Source organism: Polypterus senegalus, chromosome 10 (genome assembly GCF_016835505.1).
Source record: "Polypterus senegalus isolate Bchr_013 chromosome 10, ASM1683550v1, whole genome shotgun sequence".
Taxonomy (NCBI): Eukaryota; Metazoa; Chordata; class Cladistia; order Polypteriformes; family Polypteridae; genus Polypterus; species Polypterus senegalus.
The window spans coordinates 162,249,893-162,268,805 of NC_053163.1; the positions used below are offsets into that span (position 1 = coordinate 162,249,893).

Here is an 18,913-nt window from a genome sequence, read left to right on the forward strand (position 1 = left end):
TTACAATTCACACTCCAGTCAGGTGATCCTGAAAGCTGCACTTGCACTAAAACAAAAAGGAACTACAAGCAGAGCCGTGCCCCCCACGTCAAGGCCATTCAGTGTGAATATTAGTGAGCAAAACAAAATCCCACAAAATCGACAAGTCCAGCCTAACAACATTTACAGACACAATCTGCTGTATCATCTGATTACCAGACTGGCGGCTGCTGCTAAAAGCTGCTGTCATTGTGGCCTCCTGGGCCGAGCCCGTCCCACCCTGCTCTATAGTGTTGAGCTGAAACTCTAGAACGTGTTGAAAGGCAGGAAGTTCTGTTCCAGGATATAATGCTTGAGGCTTAAAAGGCAGAATGAGAGAGTACATAAAATAACGTTAATTTCACTTCCCAATTTTACATGGCCGCTCAGCCGCAGTAAACGTGTGCTATAGACTCGGTTGGCGCCATGCACAGGACATCCTGCAGTCAAACCTTACAACCTCCCTACAATGAACTAAAGGGAAAAAAAGTACCAACCTCACCACATACCCACTGCTCACAAATGTAACGTTATGAAGGGGCGAAGGGGAGGGAGTGGGTCGACATTTTACTCCTACACACAACTGCTCCATTTACTCAAGTCATTGATCCTGCCGACTACACCAATCAGGATCCAGCTCATCCCACACAGCTCCAGCTTGCATTCTTCCTCGCTTTTGTTAAATCTTTGTCACCCCTTCACATCATCTCACTTGGGTCACTGCATTCTTTCCCAGTAGCCATTCATTTTGGTTCCCATCTGAACCCTCACGGAGCCCCTCCACTCAAATTGAAACAACGGCCTGCCACAGGGTTCCACAGTTGAGATCTCGACAGAGCTGTATTCCACAACTTGAGCACCACCCTCCGAGCACTCGTGCAGCTCTATGGTGCTTTCTAGTGAGACATTTTTATGTTCTCAATATTCCAATTGAGGCTCACCAGTCTCCTTGGCATAAATGGCTCGAGCAAACATACCATGCAGATGTACCAAAGCTATTTAGAACCAGGAGTAGAATCACCTACTGCATAAGGCTGGTGCCCACACATCAGAACTATTTTGGCACATACGAGCTGGAGACTCCCAGCATTAGCTACAACCCCTAAATCTTTTCTTCCTAGTGTATGCCACACTTCTATTAATGCGAAGGGTGCTTGCTATACTCCGCCACCGTCACTCCTAACACCACATACAGTGGAAGTGCATCTGCGTTGTTACTCACATGTGCTCCTCCTCATCCGACCCCATCATCTCCTTGTAGCGCTCAGCTCCCTCCTCTTCGTCATCCTCTTCCTCATCCTCCTCCTCCTCGGGGACTGTGCTACCATTCTCAGAGAGTGAACTATCCGAGTGCCTCTGGAGTCCCGCCGCTGCTGCCCTCATCGCTGCCAGAGCTGCCATCTGAGTGCGCTGCAGTCCTGGTGCTTGTTCTGCAGCCACGTCCTCCTGTCTGAAGCTTTTGCTGGCTTTGCTTTCTGTCGAGTCTTCTTTCCTTGAGTTGGAAGCGGATGTCAATGGAGCCTGGGAATGGCTGGCTAATTGCTGCTGTTGCTGTTGCTCAAGTTCCATTTGAAGTTTGGCCCTCTGCTGCCTGTGCAAGTTCTCCATGACGGCTTGCAGCTTCATTGCCATGGAGAGGTTTTCTTGGAGGCCACAGGCCTAGACTATGAGAGAAAGATGTGCCTAAATTGGAGATGCTGTCGAGCTGCGTCAGAGGGCTGGGCCTCAGAGCATTTAAAACTGTTCTGCCAATCTCCTGAAGCCAACGATTCTCTAAAAGAGGTGCAGCCGAGAGGCTTCAGTCAGCACTCCCCTTTGCTTTTGTGAGCACTGACCTTGGGTGTCATGCAAAAGGCAGTCAACACGACAAACCTGGCACCTTGGAGGGCTTTGCTTTGACCATCCAGAGTCCTGCGTAGACACTTAAAGTTGTGGCCTGCCACTATTTTTATGCAGTGCAGTGGCAGATGTGTGCCGTCCCAGCTCGACTTGAGCAACGCATGTCTCTCAGTGGGAGTCAATGGGCTGGAGAGGGCGCAGTGATGTGGAGGGTGCTTGGCGCTGCCAGCAAACAAGAGAAGAGCCTGTAAAGAAACAAAAGGAAGCAGATGAGAAAGGCAAAGCAGGTAAATATCAGTCCAAGACTGAAACATAAAGTGTGCCGATGTTCTAGATGTGCTCACATACGAGTACGCCAGCCATGCCCCCTCCACTTCTCAATGTGACAGCTCAGTTACAGTTGAATCCTGAAGGGTCATACTCTTTTTAAGGTGGCATTTATTGAGATTGGATGCATCTGCCTCATTGCCCTGTACCAACTCTGAGCTTCACCACTTACCTGGTGTGAGTGGATTGGTGACAACACCAATACAGCTTGGTGTCATTAAATGACACTTTGGCAGAAAGCACACTACCTCGGTTGCATGGACTTTGCCTCCACTTTCATTATGGTTGGAGTATTAGAGGCTTAACTCCCTTGGATCAGAGCAGACTGAAGTTTTGTTTCCCTGCCCTTAGTCTACATCATGGCTGTTAACCGTTCTAATGAACCCAAAAGACACCAGGGACTTACACACCTATCTTCTATACGTTAGATATTTACATATCACACGGTGTTTCATGCGTAAATGAGAACAGATCACCAGAAACTAAACTGAATCCTGTAGAAGCACAGAGCCCAGAGTAAGACGGCCTAACGTGAGCACAGCCCAGACGGGAGGAAGTGCAGCAGAATGCAATACTGAAAGTCCAAGGAGGAAGCGGCGCACATTAAACCGCAGGCGATCAGCTCACTTATGTAAAATGGACATTTGCATCCCGAGGTGTCGAGCTCTGAATGCAAAGTAAAGTTGCTGCCGTCCACCATTCTGACAAGGAAGTAGAACTGGGACTCTAGGGAGAGTTTGTGGTAAGTGTTACTTGGCACAGGCCTATCAGCGTGGCATAGATAACTTCATATGAAACCAGCAGATGATATGCGGTCATCAGAGTAAATGCCAGCGTCAAACGCACTCCCACCACCTGCTGCCGAATCACTCAGGTATCAAGTCTCTCTCATGCACGTTATTAGAAACTGCAGAATCAAGAAGCAAAGACAAGACATCAACTTCATTCGAGAGGACGCTAGCACAGCAGATGAGGAGGAAATTCCAGAAAGCAAGGCTTGAGGCTTCAGTCACGTCATTTTTCACTAAATATAGCAGCTTTCACAGCGAGCAGTAAAACGGCAGTACGAAACATGACTAAAGATCACCGCTGCTGTGGTCTTGTGCTTTGTAAAGCACCTTGTGATAGTGTGCCATATAAAGATGAACTGATTCATAACCAAGACTTACAGATATAAGCCTAACTGCAAATTAAACATCCCAGGAATACGTTTTCATGTCCACACATGAAGACAACTCAACAGCTTCCCTGTTTGATGGTGCAGGGGACGAGGAACCTAACAGTTATGCAAAAGGTCGATAACCACCAATGTCACAGTTGGCTTGTCCAAAAATAAATAAATAGGTGGGTGTGGAAGAGAATAAAAAAGTTCTGTGTTTGTTATATTTGCATACGCATTCTTAGCACAATGCACTTGGATCACACACTCAATTGGACGAGAAAGTGAAAGAAAGCAGAAACAAACATGAAGCGGTGGGCGTCTGAACACACAAGGACTGCATTTGATACGTGCTGAAAGCTCTCCAAGATCGGGTTCCTGGAAAAGGGCACCAGGTGCCCCCTGTTTCACTATCACCCGGGTGCACTGCTCCCTTGCCGTTAACTAGACAGCACTTGGCCACGTCTCACTTCCCACCCTAGCGTGTAGACAGAATGCGCTTCCCTTCTTTCAGTATCTGCCTAGCTGTCACTACCAGAATCTCTTATCTTTAGTTTACTAGTATCAATGGGACTCCATCTTGCAGAAAGCTGTGGCATATTTCGTGTGCTGGTCCCATAACTGAGCAACTCTGATAAGAATTTCCAGATCCACTCATCAATCATAGTAGGCCTTGGCCTAGCAAATGGCTATGTCACCTTTCCTGGAAAACTCGCTTTCATTTATTTCCTCCACACACACATTCCTGACACTGGAATTAACTTATCAGTGTCTGGCATAGTCAGTAGTTGTATGAAGAGCTAAAATCTCCAAAAATCCAGGCTGAACTCCTGCCTCCTCGGCGCGCCATCATCCTTTTTCTTAATGGATTCTCTTCATTTTTAGTTCCAGGTCTGTAATGTACAACTTTTACAATTTTGGCATTACATTTCACTCTCGCTTAATGTTCCTGAGCAGCTGACCTTATTGCTTTGTGCAGCCACACTGTCACCTGGTAATCAATACTTACGATGGCGCATGTCGTGAAAGGCTCCAGGCACAGAGGTTTGCGCACATGATGCATGAAGGTCCTTGCAGATGTGCACTTTATCTGTACAGTTACTACAGGGCCCTTGCCATGGTACTTAACCCCATCTTGGACAAGCCTATTACTCCAATTCAACAAACCAATGACTTTTGTTTTTTTATCGAGTAAGTGCACTGGCACTTCTGTTGGTCACTCAAGGACATCGTTTGGGCCTGGCCACTACCTGAACAGGAGGACAATCAGGGAAAAAAGATATGTTGGTCAGGCAAATGGGGGGACCCTTACCCCGAGTGCGGACCCCAGCACGGCAGTGCAGTAACAGGGACACTGTGCTATAAAAGTGCCTTCCTTCAGGCGAGACGTGAAACTGAGGTCCTGACATCTGTGGAAAGGAGTAGGGTAAGGTGCTTCCCAATGTCCTGGCTAAACTGCCCAACCTACCCTTGTGCATCCTGGCCCTCTAATTACCCCACGTCCCTAATTGGCTAACTCTCGCTCTGCCCTTCACCATCTAATCGTGAGTGTGTGGCGAGCGTATGGCTTGTGTTGCAAAATCCACATGGTGGTGGATGAAGTGACACCACTACTTTATATGTAAAGCACTTGTGTTGGTCTAGAAAAAACGCTATATAAATGTACCTATCTTTCTGCTCATTCAGAACTCCCACAGTTATTTCTAATTTAGGGAGCAGAAAAGCATAGAAAAAATATTTAATAAGGCAAAGCATTCACAATATCTGACACACAGACAGAGTTACGACTTGAGCCATGAGTGAATAACTTGCAACCTGTCCCTTCTTTGACTGCGACTCGTCTTCGCCTCAGAAAGTTAACTTCCTCTACTTAAAGCTGGTATTCTAATGTGATCAGTGAAGCCTTTCATGCTTTAGAAACAGATAACACGAGGGAGCCATGACAAGAATTGCCTTGCAGTGGCATTTTGGCCCTGATCCTTACACTCTGCTTTACATTACAACAACCCACACGTCTTTACTGAACGGTGTCAGGGATGCCAGGGGCAGCGACCCGGCCGGGACGCCTTGAGGAACCGGAAGAGGATCTATGCCCGCCCTGGATCACGTGGGGGCCGCCATCCTGGTTGCTTTGGGGACCCGGGACCTCAGCACTTCCGCCACACTGGGGCGTGTCCAGGGAGGAGTGCCGGGAAACACCTGGAGCCCAACCGGGATGAAATAAAAGCCTTCATTTGAGGCTGGAGTCGGGTGGAAGCAGGACGAAGCAGGAGACGACAGTGGAGGCGGCCCGAAGAAAGGTGTTGTGTGGCCAGGACTTTTGGGGGGTTTGTGCACTTAAATTGTAAATAGTAGTTTGTAAATAAACGTGTGGTGGTAGAAAACAACATGTCTGCCTGTCTGTGTCCGGGCCGCGTCCACAATAGTTTGGTGAAGTTACGCCTTCTGTTGCTTTTCCAGTAGCACCAGGTACAAGCAGAGGCTGTGCAGACCGGTTTGCGGGTGCTATACCAGTAGAAGCAGGAGCTATCAAGTCTGCTTTACATCCAACATAACCAACAGACATTTTCTTAGCAGGTATGAATTACATTAGAGCCCTTTGGAGTGACCGCATTGTGATTAAAGTTATCAAAGATTAAAATATACATAAGAACAATAAAAAACTAAAAGACAGGATATGCCCAAAGAGTGCCTGACAGCATATGCATCCAAGGACTGCGCCGTACAACCAGAAACAATGGCTCACCACTGCCAAATAAGGAACTGCTGCTTCTCAGATTTCTGCTACAAATTAATCTGACTTCAAAAGAACATCGCAAAACTATTAGGATTATGGAAATTAAGAAAATAACCATGGAAAGGAATGCTGGACTTTTAAAAACAATGATTTTACCTAAAGTACTGTACTTAGGAACTATTTATTTGCCACAAATGACAACTTAAATGATAGAAGAAAACGTGTTTTTAGGGGGCTCTTTATATCAACCCATTTCCACAGAAAAAGTCACGGGGGGCACTTACAGAATGTCCAAGAAATACTGAAGCTAAAGTATGTAACAATAATTATGAATATGGCACAAAAAGGAAAACCTGATGACATCGCACAAAATGTAGGATTGCAGGGGCACCAAGACGACACAACTACATAACCTGCCAACCTTTAAAAGGCCAAGGCACTACATTGAGCATAAGGAATGTATGACTAATGGCAGCTCCAAACCAAAGGATTTGAAGAAAAAAAACTGAAAATGAAAAATGCGATCCCCCAGAGAACTACAGCACAAAGGACTCCACATGAACACGCGCTCATTACATCCTCCAAACAAACCATCAACTCTTTATGAGGAAAGTGATCCAAAATGGACAGCAGGATAGAAGGAACAACGTGCCACCTAACGTCACTTAGCCCAAGGAATTTACAAAGAAGTAAAAATCTTTCCAGGGTCTCAATAACTAAAGACGCAGTGCTGTGCGGTGCTCTTAAAGATTACAAATACAACATTTATTTTGATAGCACAGTTCCATACAACAATGTAACAATTCTTTGCATTTATATATTGCTTCTCTCACTACTCAAAGCGCTCAGCAATTGCACGTTAAGGGCCTTGCTCAAGGGCCCAACAGAGCAGAGTCCCTATTGGCATTTAAGGGATTCGAACCGACAACCTTCCGATTTCCAGTGCAGATCCCTAGTCTCTGAAAGCACAGAGTGCTTTCTTTTTCAAGAAAAGAAAAAGAATTCAGATAAGGCAATGATATTAAAGAATAAGTAACTACAATCCAAGGTCAGGTCACAGAAAAACAAAACGAAAAGAGAAGCAGATGAGGTGCGGATAAATAAAACATCATGGAAAGAGGGAGGCTTGAGGGGTAAGCAAAAGAAAATTCGAAAAAAAAAAAAAAAATCGCATTTAATTGAACCAAAAATAAAAAGGTTTTATTTTTCTAGGCAATAAACGTATGACAGCTCATCGTGACTAAAAGAGAACCGATATTAACAAGCAATGCTTTTAGCAAATACACTTTATTTCATCCTTAAAATCCGTTACTGTATTTGGCTCATATATGAAACTTACAATATGATCAAAGAAGCAGGAAAACTTCCTTTTCAGATGGATTCAAGGACTGTAAAATTACTTCACAATACACATAACTCGTTACAAAGCTTAGAACAAGAAGTGATCAACTCACGGGTCCTCCACGCGAAAGCAGGCCTGGCGTCGCCACCACTGTACACAGACAGATAAACTTACGTTCATTTTGAAAGCTCCTAATCGAGTGTTTTATTTTATTTATGTGTTTTCAAGACGCTCGTTTCTGGCATCATCTTTACTCTCTGTTTCCACGTCACTACGTCGTGGGCTTCATCGCAGCTCCTCAATCGACTCAACCACGAGTGGCAAAAAGCACTTCGCGAGTTCACGTCTTGTCTCCATGACAACACGGACAATAAGCCAATCAGTGATCGCCGACGCAGTGCGGCCTTAAGGTGGCGTTCCCGGCCCGGGTCGGAGTCTCCAGCCTTGAGTATTATTCGAGTCGGCTAAGCCCCCCACGACACTACTCTTAACAACTGGATAGCCGGAGCTGGAGCTCTACAGTTTGACTCTATTAGCATCCATTGGAGTCAACTCCACGGCAGTGGCTCAGGGACGCAGAGATTTATGTTGCCCGGATGGCACTCGCTCCACCACTGGGGAAAAAAACAAACATCCAAACCAACCTGAGTCACAGACAGTTACGTTTCTGGAAGACAGGCAAATAAAAAAAGGACGGTGGAAATAACATGGCGATAGTGAATGAGAAGAATTAAAAACACCGTTCACGTCTTTCCACCAATGTATTACGCCCCCTACTTAGTTAAAACAGCACAAACCCAGCTTTCTCGTTTAGGTAAAACCAACTACGGCAGGCTGAACTGCTGCTCAAAAAGGCCAGCTGAAGGCGGCCATAGCAACAGGGCACTAGGACCACGTGTTCGACTGCCGCCTTGGCGCTCATTGGTCAGTTTCGGGCGCGGAGAGCAAAGAGCAACGTGACCGCAGCTACAGAACGGAAGGAGGCGTCCCGCCGGGTGAGTTTGCTCGCGTTTTATTCCCGAACGAGCTCATCCACATCAACACTTTCTATTTACTTTCAGAGGCAGCAGCAGTTTGTGTCCGCGAATGCTCTCGTCAAACGACCTTTGGCGTGTTTTTTTTTTAAACTCATCTTGTGGACTGCTGCCCGTCTTCGTGTCAGGGCTCACAGAGTATAATGGGATTTGTTTTTAATCGTACACATACTAAGTACTTTATGCAGTTTGAATGGAACTTTTCAAGCGTTTTCCAAAATTGAAATTTAAAAACAGTTCCAGTTGTAAGCCTTGTAACCTTGGCTCATTAAGATACAACTTTAACGTCCAAAGCACCCATCGGGTTTGACTGCTAGTGACAAATTGGCGCTCACATCGACAAGTTACAGCAGATTGTACGGCCATCTCCTTCGGTTTTAACTCAAATTCTTGTAACATGGATGGCAGAAAGCACGTGAGGCAGGACACCGTGAGTGTAAGTAAATCCGTACGCCAAAGTAGTCCGTTCGTGCGCGGATACGGGGGTCACTCACGGGCACAACACCGGTGTGATGGGCATCCAGTGGCACATCTCCAAATCGAATTCGCCCGATTGTCGTCTTGGTTGACGACTGCCTTGGCATAGGCCCGCTGTGTCCGATAAGCCAGTAGTTTTAAAAGCATCTCATGCCACTTTATAACTAGCGTTTGCTTGGACTCTCATGTAGGGGTAAAGGTGGCAGTTCATTCCCGACTGTAAAAAGGACTTTGTTTCTTTCTAGTAAATGTTAACAAAACTTAAAAGTTTACTTGTTACTCGATAAAGCAAAAGGTGGAAGTCACGGTTTGTGTAAGTCATTCATTTTCACCGCTTTATAAATTACGATTCAAACTGCAGTGTGTACCCAGGGGGAGCCATACAGGTGGGCAATGTGGCCCACTTCATCATATTTTAAGAAGCCAATTATTATTATTATTGAACATTAAATACACATTCAGTCATTTAGTCTAACTCTTTATGATTTTGTTTTACATTTAACACGTTAACAACTTTAATTTTGGCAATTTTAATCTTTGGTTCCAATTTATTTATTAAAGTAAGCTTGACACTTACTGTTTGTATAAAAACAAGAGGAGGACCGGTTAGGCTAAGTTCTTTCCCTCAGCAATAGCAGTAGTAACTCTTTAGTGCATGGCAGTTTCTTTCTGATTGAACAAATTAACGAGGCTCCTTCTTTAAATGTTTTGAACTAATTAGCCAATCAATTTCATCCCCCAAAATGACTTGATTGCTACAGCCTAATGAAAGGCGAGGCTTAAGCACAATGAAATCCACATGCTGATGCATCATTACAACACAGGTGTGATTACCATAGATAGATAGATAGATAGGATAATTTATTAATCCCAAGGGGGAAAATCACATAATCCAGCAGCATTATACTGATACAAAAAAAAAGTTAAGAATGTACTATTACCATATTAAATTACTAAACGTTCAATATTAAAAACGAAACCAACTTCAGTCAGGTCAATGGCTCCTTCTCACTTGACAAGTTTTCAATCAATCCATCCTGCTATATCCTAACTACAGGGTCACAGGGGACTGCTGGAGCCAATCAATCAATCAACATTTATTTCTATAGCACATATTCATACAAAAAAAAATGTAGCTCAAAGTGCTTTACAAAATGAATAGAAAAATAGAAGACACAATAAAAAATAAACATAAGTCAACATTAATTAACATAGAATAAGTAAGGTCTGATGGCCAGGGTGGACAGAAAAAACAAACTCCAAAGGCTGGAGAAAAAAAATAAAATCTGTAGGGGTTCCAGACCACGAGACCACCCAGTCCCCTCTGGACAATCTACCTAACATAAGTCAAACAGTCCTCTTTGTATTTAGGGTTTTCATGGAAGGACCTGATGATGATGGTCACGTAGACTTCTGGCTTTCAGTCCATCAATGTTGGTGCATCATGATGCTTTGAGTAGGTGGAGGTGGCGCAGGCCGCCACCACAAAGAAACCGGAAAAAGAAACATAATCCCAACCAATACAGGGCGCAAGGCAGGAAACAAACCCCGGGCAGGGCGCCAGCCCACCACAGGGCGCACATGCACACACACACAGGACAATTTAGGATAGCCAATGCACCCAACCTGCATGCCTTTGGACTGTGGGAGGAAACCCACACAGACACGGAGAGGACCCGGGAAGCGAACCCTTAAGAGTCTCCTAACTGCGAGGCAGCAGCGCTACCACTGCGCCATCACGCTGCCCCACTTGACAGGTTTTGACTTCACTAACTCTGCTTACATTTTTAATAATGAAGTATGCAGTTTTCTGTAAATCCTCTCGTCATCCTTTACAGGGTCACACGGCACGTTTAGCCCGTCCCAGGAATATTGGGCTTAAGGCAGGAGTTGGCTTTGGATGAGACGCCAGTCCATCACATCTCATGCACACCCGTTAACCTAACGTGTCTGTCATTAAGATGTGGAAGGAGGCTGAAGAAAACATGCAGACACAGCAAAGAAGAGCAAATTACTGTGCATGTTTAGACACAAGACCCCTCAGAGTCAAATCAAATAGGCTGTGAAATGTGCCAAGTTGAAATGGGAATTATTAAACTATGAGAAAACAGATGTCTGTGACACTGTGTATACGTCTACCCGTTAATATTCACAGTGTTGGCACCAAATGTCTCAATGTCAGTTATGCATTAAAAAGAACATCAGTCCAATGCTGCATCCACTTCCACACCGGGCAAATTTAACAATGCATTTCTTTGAGATGTTGGTCAAAAAAACAAAAAGAACCCAGAGACAATGTGCAGAGTGCACCGACTAATAAGTACATACACGCTGCAGTGCCTTTTAATGTATCATTTCAAGATAAGCGCTCTAAAAGCACTGAAATCTGAGCCATCAAACACACTCTTCCATAACATCCCCCTCCAGGGAGCGTAGATAGTGATCACTATATTCTGTATTACACAGGGGAACATTTAATTTTAAATTGTGTTTTACATTAAAATGTTTCATATTTCAGCTCTCCCTGATTTACAGTTTAAGAGATAAAATTTGATAGGAATAAAGAGAGGGATGCATAGTGGCAGAGTGGTCTCACACAGGGTCATGGGAATTTGGGGCAAACCCAGCAGTCACACAGCTGAAGTGGAAACCTCCCAGTCTGTTTCTAGAAGTTGTTAGATGCGATATTGAGGCAGAGCAGCCATTACTTAATGTAACAACGGGTCTCCTCTGATTGTTCTTACAGTTAACGCTGCATGGTCAAGGCTCTCGAAAATGACAAGTTCGGACATTGTGCGTCTTGATGTCGGCATTTCCATCACTAAAAGCCGAATTTGAACTAAGGGTGTGGAGTCTTTCGATATACACTAGTACAATTACAGTGCAGTTTAAAACTAATGGTGGCCTGTAGAATACACTTCTGAGTAGAACTGAAGGGTAATGTAGTCGCACATCTTGAAGTGAACTCCAGAGGCAAACTGTGACCCACAAGTTGCAATTTCAAAGTGCCCTGCAAGAAGATTGTGCCAAATCAGTCGACGTGGCAGCGGGTTTTGGTTTTCCTGTTCAAGTTTAAAACGCAAACACATAGCAAGAGTTAACTTGCTTCGACATGGAAAAGAGCTTTCTGGAACTTTCCTTGCTTTCATTTATTCAAGACACAGTGATAGCCACGCACCGCCCAGGCAGTGGTGTAAGGTAATTTCATCTGGTGGTCTTCGCTGTGAGCTACCGATCAGCAAAGGGGCAGCCCCATGACCTCCTCCATGCGCTAACCTGGTGCCAGCATGTTATTAGGCTGGCTACCATTACTAGAGGTCTCAATGTAAATTTCCAGATATCAGGGGCGTGAGTCACGTTGTAAAATGTGTCAGCCATATATTGACTCGGAGTCATTAACCTGAAACCTCCTATCAATTTACCTCAAGGTGATATCCTTGCCATTCACACAGATTTCAACAGCAGTTTGTAATCGCTGCCCTATATGGAATTTGTGTTTATCATCATTTACTTGCAGACTGGGAGAGCTAAAATATACTGGTGCTGCAGTGTGAGCATTTGTCACTGCTTAGCCGTAAATGTCTCATTTTACAGGGTCAGCAATCGGCATCTTGTAAGAAGGGATGAAGGGATGTGCTCCTCTGGAAATCTGCTAGCTGTGGCGTCAACAGCCCTGTTGTTCACATTGAGTCATAAACACGGAAAGCAGGGGTACAGAATGTTCCTTGTAACTAATGGAGGCTGTAATTTGGGGACAGAGGCGAGGGAGCCCCCGGCACACCTCTGGACGGGTTTTCATTGCTTTGAATCAGTCTGGGTGTTATTTGCCTTTGTCTTTGTCTGTCCGATCTGCTAATTAAAATGTTCTTGACTGTAAGGGGTTAGCTAAAATAAAGGAAACCGACGAGCAGTTTTCCTCCAAATTAATCTTTAAAGCCTTCAAAGACAGAGAGGCATCTACCGGAAAGGCCCAATGTCTCACTGTAAAGGCAAAACAGCCAAGCTGCGTTCATCCCAAGGGAGGAGATCAGCATTTGCACAAAGCCTAGCGAGTTAGTTGGGTTCAAACTGCAAGCCTTCGTCATCAGTGTGGATTTCAAATTACGCAAAGGTGCTCCACAACTTTTGTAAGGTAAACAGAGCCTGAGACGCGTGGGAGGGAGTGCAGGACTTGTCCCATTTCTTTAATCTTGCAGTTGAAACTGTGCTCAGTAGAGAAAAGCAAACACCACGGAGCCCTCAGGGCAGAATGCGTGCCAGAAAAGCAGCCCGCCAGCCAGCCAGCCAGCCATCTGCAGTACTCGTCTGAATTGGAAACACACTTTACTTTACCCCATCTGTCAAGGATGATCAGAACCGGTCTTTCAGGGTAACGTCTGCACCCTCGCTAAAGGGGAAGGCTAACGTATTCTGGCTTGCCACTGTAATCTTCGTCTCTTGAAAGAAAGTAGTGAACCGGACCAGCATAGAACAGAGAGGGCCAAGCACTTATCAAGAAGAGCAAAGAGAGTGGAGGCCATCGGCAGTTGCTCACGGGCGACATTCCAGATGATCCCTCCACTTCTGTGACTCGGTCAGCGCTTACTGTGTGGCCACACCATCCACAATCATTCTGAGAAAGGAGTTCAAATAAGAATAATAATAAATACAGAAACAGCCCGGCAGCAGCGTATTAAACCGAGCAGGCGCCGCCGCGCACACAGGAAGGCTGCTGTCAGGTGAGCACACCGCACGGCCCTTTTGATTAACAAGCCACCCTTTCTCTTTTCACTTCAACGAGGGGGCTGTACAAGCCTGGCCCCACTTATGCTGAGCTGCCACCGGACAGTAGCGGAGTTACTAATTGTGTCGAGTTTGGGGTTTCATTGAATACCCGAGTCCACTCCGGCCTGCACGGACTACACAGACAGACATGGAGCTTGTGCAAGCTGAATAGGTGATTTTGGTCATTTCTGTCCTGTAGGCTGTATGACCTCAAACACGGCTGACTTTTAGGATTTTTGTATGTTGAAGTAAACACCTAATTTGCATGTGCGATTTCACCAAGTACAAAAACATTCTTGGACATTGGGGCGGAGGTGGTGCACTATAAGAGAGAGACAGATGACAAAGGAGAAAGAGGTGGGAATGTGAGGACTGCTTCTTCTTTGGTTTTTACACTTGGGAGATGGCAGGCTTCTCAGCACAAATGGAATTAAAACTCATCAGAACCCCATTAAAGCTTGAGAGAGGCACAGATGGGACGGGCACCAACCTACCATTGGCACACCAGCTTCAGACACAGAAGAGCTTTCTGGTGCCATGTAGCAAATGGAGGAGTCAGCAGCGCAGGGCTTTCCAGTAAGAAGACATCAACTTCCCTTTTTGGCAGCTGCAGGAAAGCTTGCCGAGTCGCTCTCGTGCGGGCGCAGGGAGGCTCCGCTTTGTAGCTGTGCTGCAGACACGCAAGCCAAATATCCGTGGAGGGCAGGGCCAGCAAGGTGACGATGGCACACACACACACAGCTTGTTAGGCGGGCTTCAGGCAGCTTTATGATCAACTGCTCTCTCAAGCTGCCATCCTACTGCCAGCTGTAGTAATAGTAGTAGTGGTGGTGGCATTGGCACAAGTGTGTGTGTGTAGTGTGTGTGCTCTCTCACATCCTAGACGGCAAGATAAATTCAACTCGCTCCAAAACGTGGTGCCTCCCGGGTGCTGAACAGCCTTGCAGAACTTCCAGTCCAGTACACCCAAAAAGGGGACCTTGGCACCAACCTGGGAGTGCCAGTTAAAGTCCAGCCAGTCAAGGGTGAACAGAGCTCCCTTACTCCCAGACGCGACTACAGCACTGCCACTCAATACGTTTACTTCTACGCAGGCCTAGGAGTCCATTTGTCGAGCCCACTCTTTCTGGACAGTGGCACATAGGCGAGCGCTGCCATGTTATAAACCCCTGACAGGTATGGACAGGTGACGCTTCAGAATTCAGCTCAAGTCTGAACCCCCCAGGGTTCCACCAAATGTCCTCTTGGCAGTCTCGTATTGTGGCAGGCTAAACCAACATAAGTGAATTCCTGAATCCTTGAACCACAGAAGAAAGCTGGAAGTTTTCAGGTCAGGTAGTTCTGAGTGGAGGTGTGTGGCACCTTGTTTAGGACATGCACGAGAGAATTTCACTACACACGTGACAACAAGGACCCTAGAAAGTGCTTCTGTATCTGCTCGTGTGGGACAAGCAGGCCATCATTCAGGACAACTCTCCCAGTGTGCGGAGAACCACCACAAACCAACAGCAGACATCACGTGGACTTCATTTGATCTCCACCGAGGTGCACACACAGAAGAAGTGGGGGATTTGCCTTGTCAATTAATTAAGAGGGAGGACGTTCCACCCAGCCAGTCCTCCATGCTCCCTGTTGGCAGCGCACTCTGTAGGGGCCACCTCAGGCTTGAAGGCCTTAAAACGGGGGGACGGACTTTTAGATTTGGTGGTCAGTTAAGCGTCTCACAAACGCTGCACTTAACAACTCACATTCATCTTAGAAACACTTGTAACATACACACCGTCAAGACCTCCAAGGAGCCAACAATGGCCCCGGGGGTCATTGCTGCCTGCAAAATATGTGGGACGTCTACCAGCAGACATTTAACTCTCTGACCACAGAAGATGAGGGACAGCAGAGAGAAAGATGGAGCCGAGTCCAAACGCCAACAGATGAAGACGCGTCAGCCCTCTGGTGATTTAGCTTTCCGATCCTCCATTTTGTAAACTCGTGTAAACAGAGCAGAGGTGAGGGGAAGCTGCCGCCGATCCCAGCAAGCATCAGGATTAAGGTGCCAAGCCCATCACAGCACACACACGTGGCATGTCAGGGGTCACCAATATGCACATCCGGAACACCTGAAGGAAACCCAATTAGCCACTGGGAGAAGAACGTCCTCACTCCACACAGGGACCACCCTGGACACAAACCCAGGTCTCCTTGCATTGATGACAAAAGCCACAGGGACAAGCGAGGTCTGTTTGGGGTCATGAGGTCCTAAAGGTGTTGACCCCAAAATGATTCCTGTCTGCATCAGAAGGATGGGGGGATGGGGGTAGTGGTCAGCCATGTGAAGAAAGGTTTAGAAGTTCTGTCTCACCTGCACCTCATTGTCCTCTACTAGAGGTAGTGACCGACTACTGTGGTGTGACACCACAAAAGACGACAGGCAGCAAATGGGGCAGACCCAGACGGCAGGAAGAGGGGGCCTTTGGAAGGCACCGGGTCGGTCTGAGAGTTCAAAGAAATGTCAGTCTGGAGCAACTCGGGGACAACAAAATGCAGTGCTCAGGTGTTAGGAGGCACACAAGTGACTGGTGGTCCTAATGACTCCCTCGTTTAGAGCCGAGGAAGGGTGCAGACAGCACAAGTCCAACCCAGTAGACGGTCTGCACTCGCTTCCATCAAGTCAAATTTCAAGTGCCCACCAGCTAGAACTGAATCGTGGGCTCTGTGCCACCTCTCAGCTCAAACTCCACTTACAGCGTGCTTTTCAATTCAAACGTGAGCACGGCCAGCTTAAGGGGAAGTCTCTTTGGGACAGTGACGACCCCAAGTGTCCACTGGTTGCTGTCACATTCCTAAGGTTAGTGCCGGATGATGGCTCGGAGCTCACTCAATTAACAGATGGAGTCATACGATTAGCCACAAAGTTGGCACCAGAGAGTGGCAATATGTCGCTTGTTGGTTGGACCCACATGTAAGAAAGTCCATGGCAACACAACTACCTGAAAGAGGAGAGAAGCTGTGGTGACATGGACTTGGCAGGGTGGCGTGGCATTTCCTTTCAAGCTGCGGCTTCAGTTTGTAATGTGCGAGGCTTCTGTGTTGGCGTGGACGAGCCTGGCTTTCATGTGGTGTCACTAACACAGGAGGTGAGCCATCGACTTTGGATAAAGCTAAGCTCTGCAAAGTGGCAAGACAACATGGGCACACTTTCCCAGTCTAATGACACAAGGCAGCACAGTGAGATAGCTGGCATGAGGCCCTCCAGAAGCTTTAAGAAATCTGAAAAAGGAAACCCTGCCAGAATTTGGGAGGGGCAGCAACAGCCAGTCAGACAAGCTGGCAGCAAAAGTGCAGCTCTGTGCCAACAACAAAGGGTTATCCACAGGCTATCAGGCGGCACTTTTGAGATGATAAACACAGGCAGCGGCGGGCCAAGACGTCAGTGCAGGCGGCAAGGGGCTAAAATGAATGTCAGTCTCACCAATTTGTGGCATGACTGAAGAGCCGCTCGATCCACGCCAAGGAGAGCGGGCTTCACTAAACAGGGGCACCACATGGGCCAGGCAGTGGCAGTCACAGACACGTGGGAATATGGCGCCATCGTGCAAAACTAATTTCACGTAGTTCCTTTCATGGCCTTCCTAAATGGCCTGCTGGTCATGCCACTTTGTCACTTTCACAGCCACAACAGGGAATGCCAGCCTACCAACCTTCCTGGCCAAGTAAAGTGTTCCTCTTCTGCAGGTAGGGTGTCATAACTGAGCGAGTTCTGGGTCCACTGGTGCCAAGTTCTACGGTCAGGTCGTGTGTATAGCGCCTTTCGTGCGTGTGCCACAGAGCTGTGAGAACGCGTTCAACAACTCGAACAGAGTGCATATTACAGGGACATCCACTAGTGACACTTTATATAGCGCCTTCCGTCATGTCTTCAGTTACAAAGCTTCAAGGGATTTGAGGCAAACGTTCAACAGACAGGTGATCAATGCTTATAATGCCTTACACAGGAATCTCGTTCCAACATGAGCCATGGACACAACTGCACTGGGCAGTCAGACAGACCATGATTGGCATTAAATGAGAACACAGTATATGGCTTCACATGGGCTCCTGGCATTCTGTGACATAAAAGTCTTTAACATGAGGCGCTCAGCCTCCTCCTTTCATACCACTTACTGGGCTGATGCCACCCTGAGCCTTTAGCAATACCCATCCTTTTCAGGGTTCAAGATGACTTTGTCCCCCTCTGTACTTCACCTTGAGGTGTTTCACCAGGCAGATTTGACAATTTCAAATAGAAGATGTTTGCAGAGGGGCAGGTGGATTTGAGTTTTGTAGGCCAGGATAACACACGAGCTTACAAGTTCTGCCACAGAAGTGCCACCTCCACGATAGAAAAGGAAACAGAATGGCGTTGAAAACACAAAATAACAAACCGCAGAGTTGAACTCGAAAGCCCGAGTTTACAGCAGAATGGAACAAAGAGCCACTTGGTGTGGTGCCATTCAAAAACACAATTCAAACTCACCTGGCGTGGTTGGGTTCAAAAGGGGGATGGAGTGGACGGAGAGGAAGTGCGACCCCGGTATGCCAGTTAGTGGATGACATGGATGTGTCCACCTCGGGCCTCCAGGGGCGCCACACCGAGGGTCGCCGAGCAGCCACGTGGCACAATGCCCGGTGTGCGTACCCGATTGACAAGAAAGGCGAACGCGTGTCAACAGCTGATCGGCGGGTGGGGGAAGGGCGGCTTAGTCGGTGGGGGGTGGGGACCAAAGAATGTTCAAAAAAAAAATACAAAGACGACGTGGTATCCGATTGGAAATCGATGGCTGTCATTGATCGGAATCGGAGCGGACCAAGATGGCCCAGGTGTGTCGAACCCGCGCGCATCCGCTCGAAACAGGAAAGGAGCGCACGTTAAGACCCACATTTAGGGTCTCAAGAGAAAGACACAAAGCAGCCAGGCGAGTTACATTGTATCGTGACGAATGGCACACGAGCACGCGACATCAGAACACGGGGGAGGCAAGAAAAAAAAAACCGAGAGGGCCAGCCGTGACCCCTGCATGCCCATCATGTTTTCTTGAATGGCCGGCTGAGTGACACTGAGATTTAAAGCGATCAGCTCGACAGTCAGCAACGGGAAGGACGAGTCGGGGCCTAGGAGCTGTGGCCTAGCGGCTAAGGCGTTGGACTGTAATCTGCAATGTAAACAACCGCCCTGAACG

The 18,913-nt window shown here is 46.9% G+C and overlaps 1 protein-coding gene across 3 annotated transcripts in view; it reads right to left on the reverse strand.

Moving 5' to 3' along the window:
- Window positions 1-18,913, reverse strand: part of arid3a (AT rich interactive domain 3A (BRIGHT-like)) — a 37,703-nt gene that overhangs the window by 17,772 nt on the left and 1,018 nt on the right. For 2 of the 3 annotated variants that reach the window (XM_039767189.1, XM_039767190.1), the window contains exon 2: window positions 1,241-2,102. In XM_039767189.1, coding sequence (XP_039623123.1) covers window positions 1,241-1,650 — 410 coding nt within the window. In that variant the 5' untranslated portion in view covers window positions 1,651-2,102. Of the gene's footprint in view, window positions 1-1,240; window positions 2,103-9,510; window positions 9,529-18,913 lie in introns of those variants that run through there. The other variant, XM_039767191.1, reaches the window with a different exon arrangement.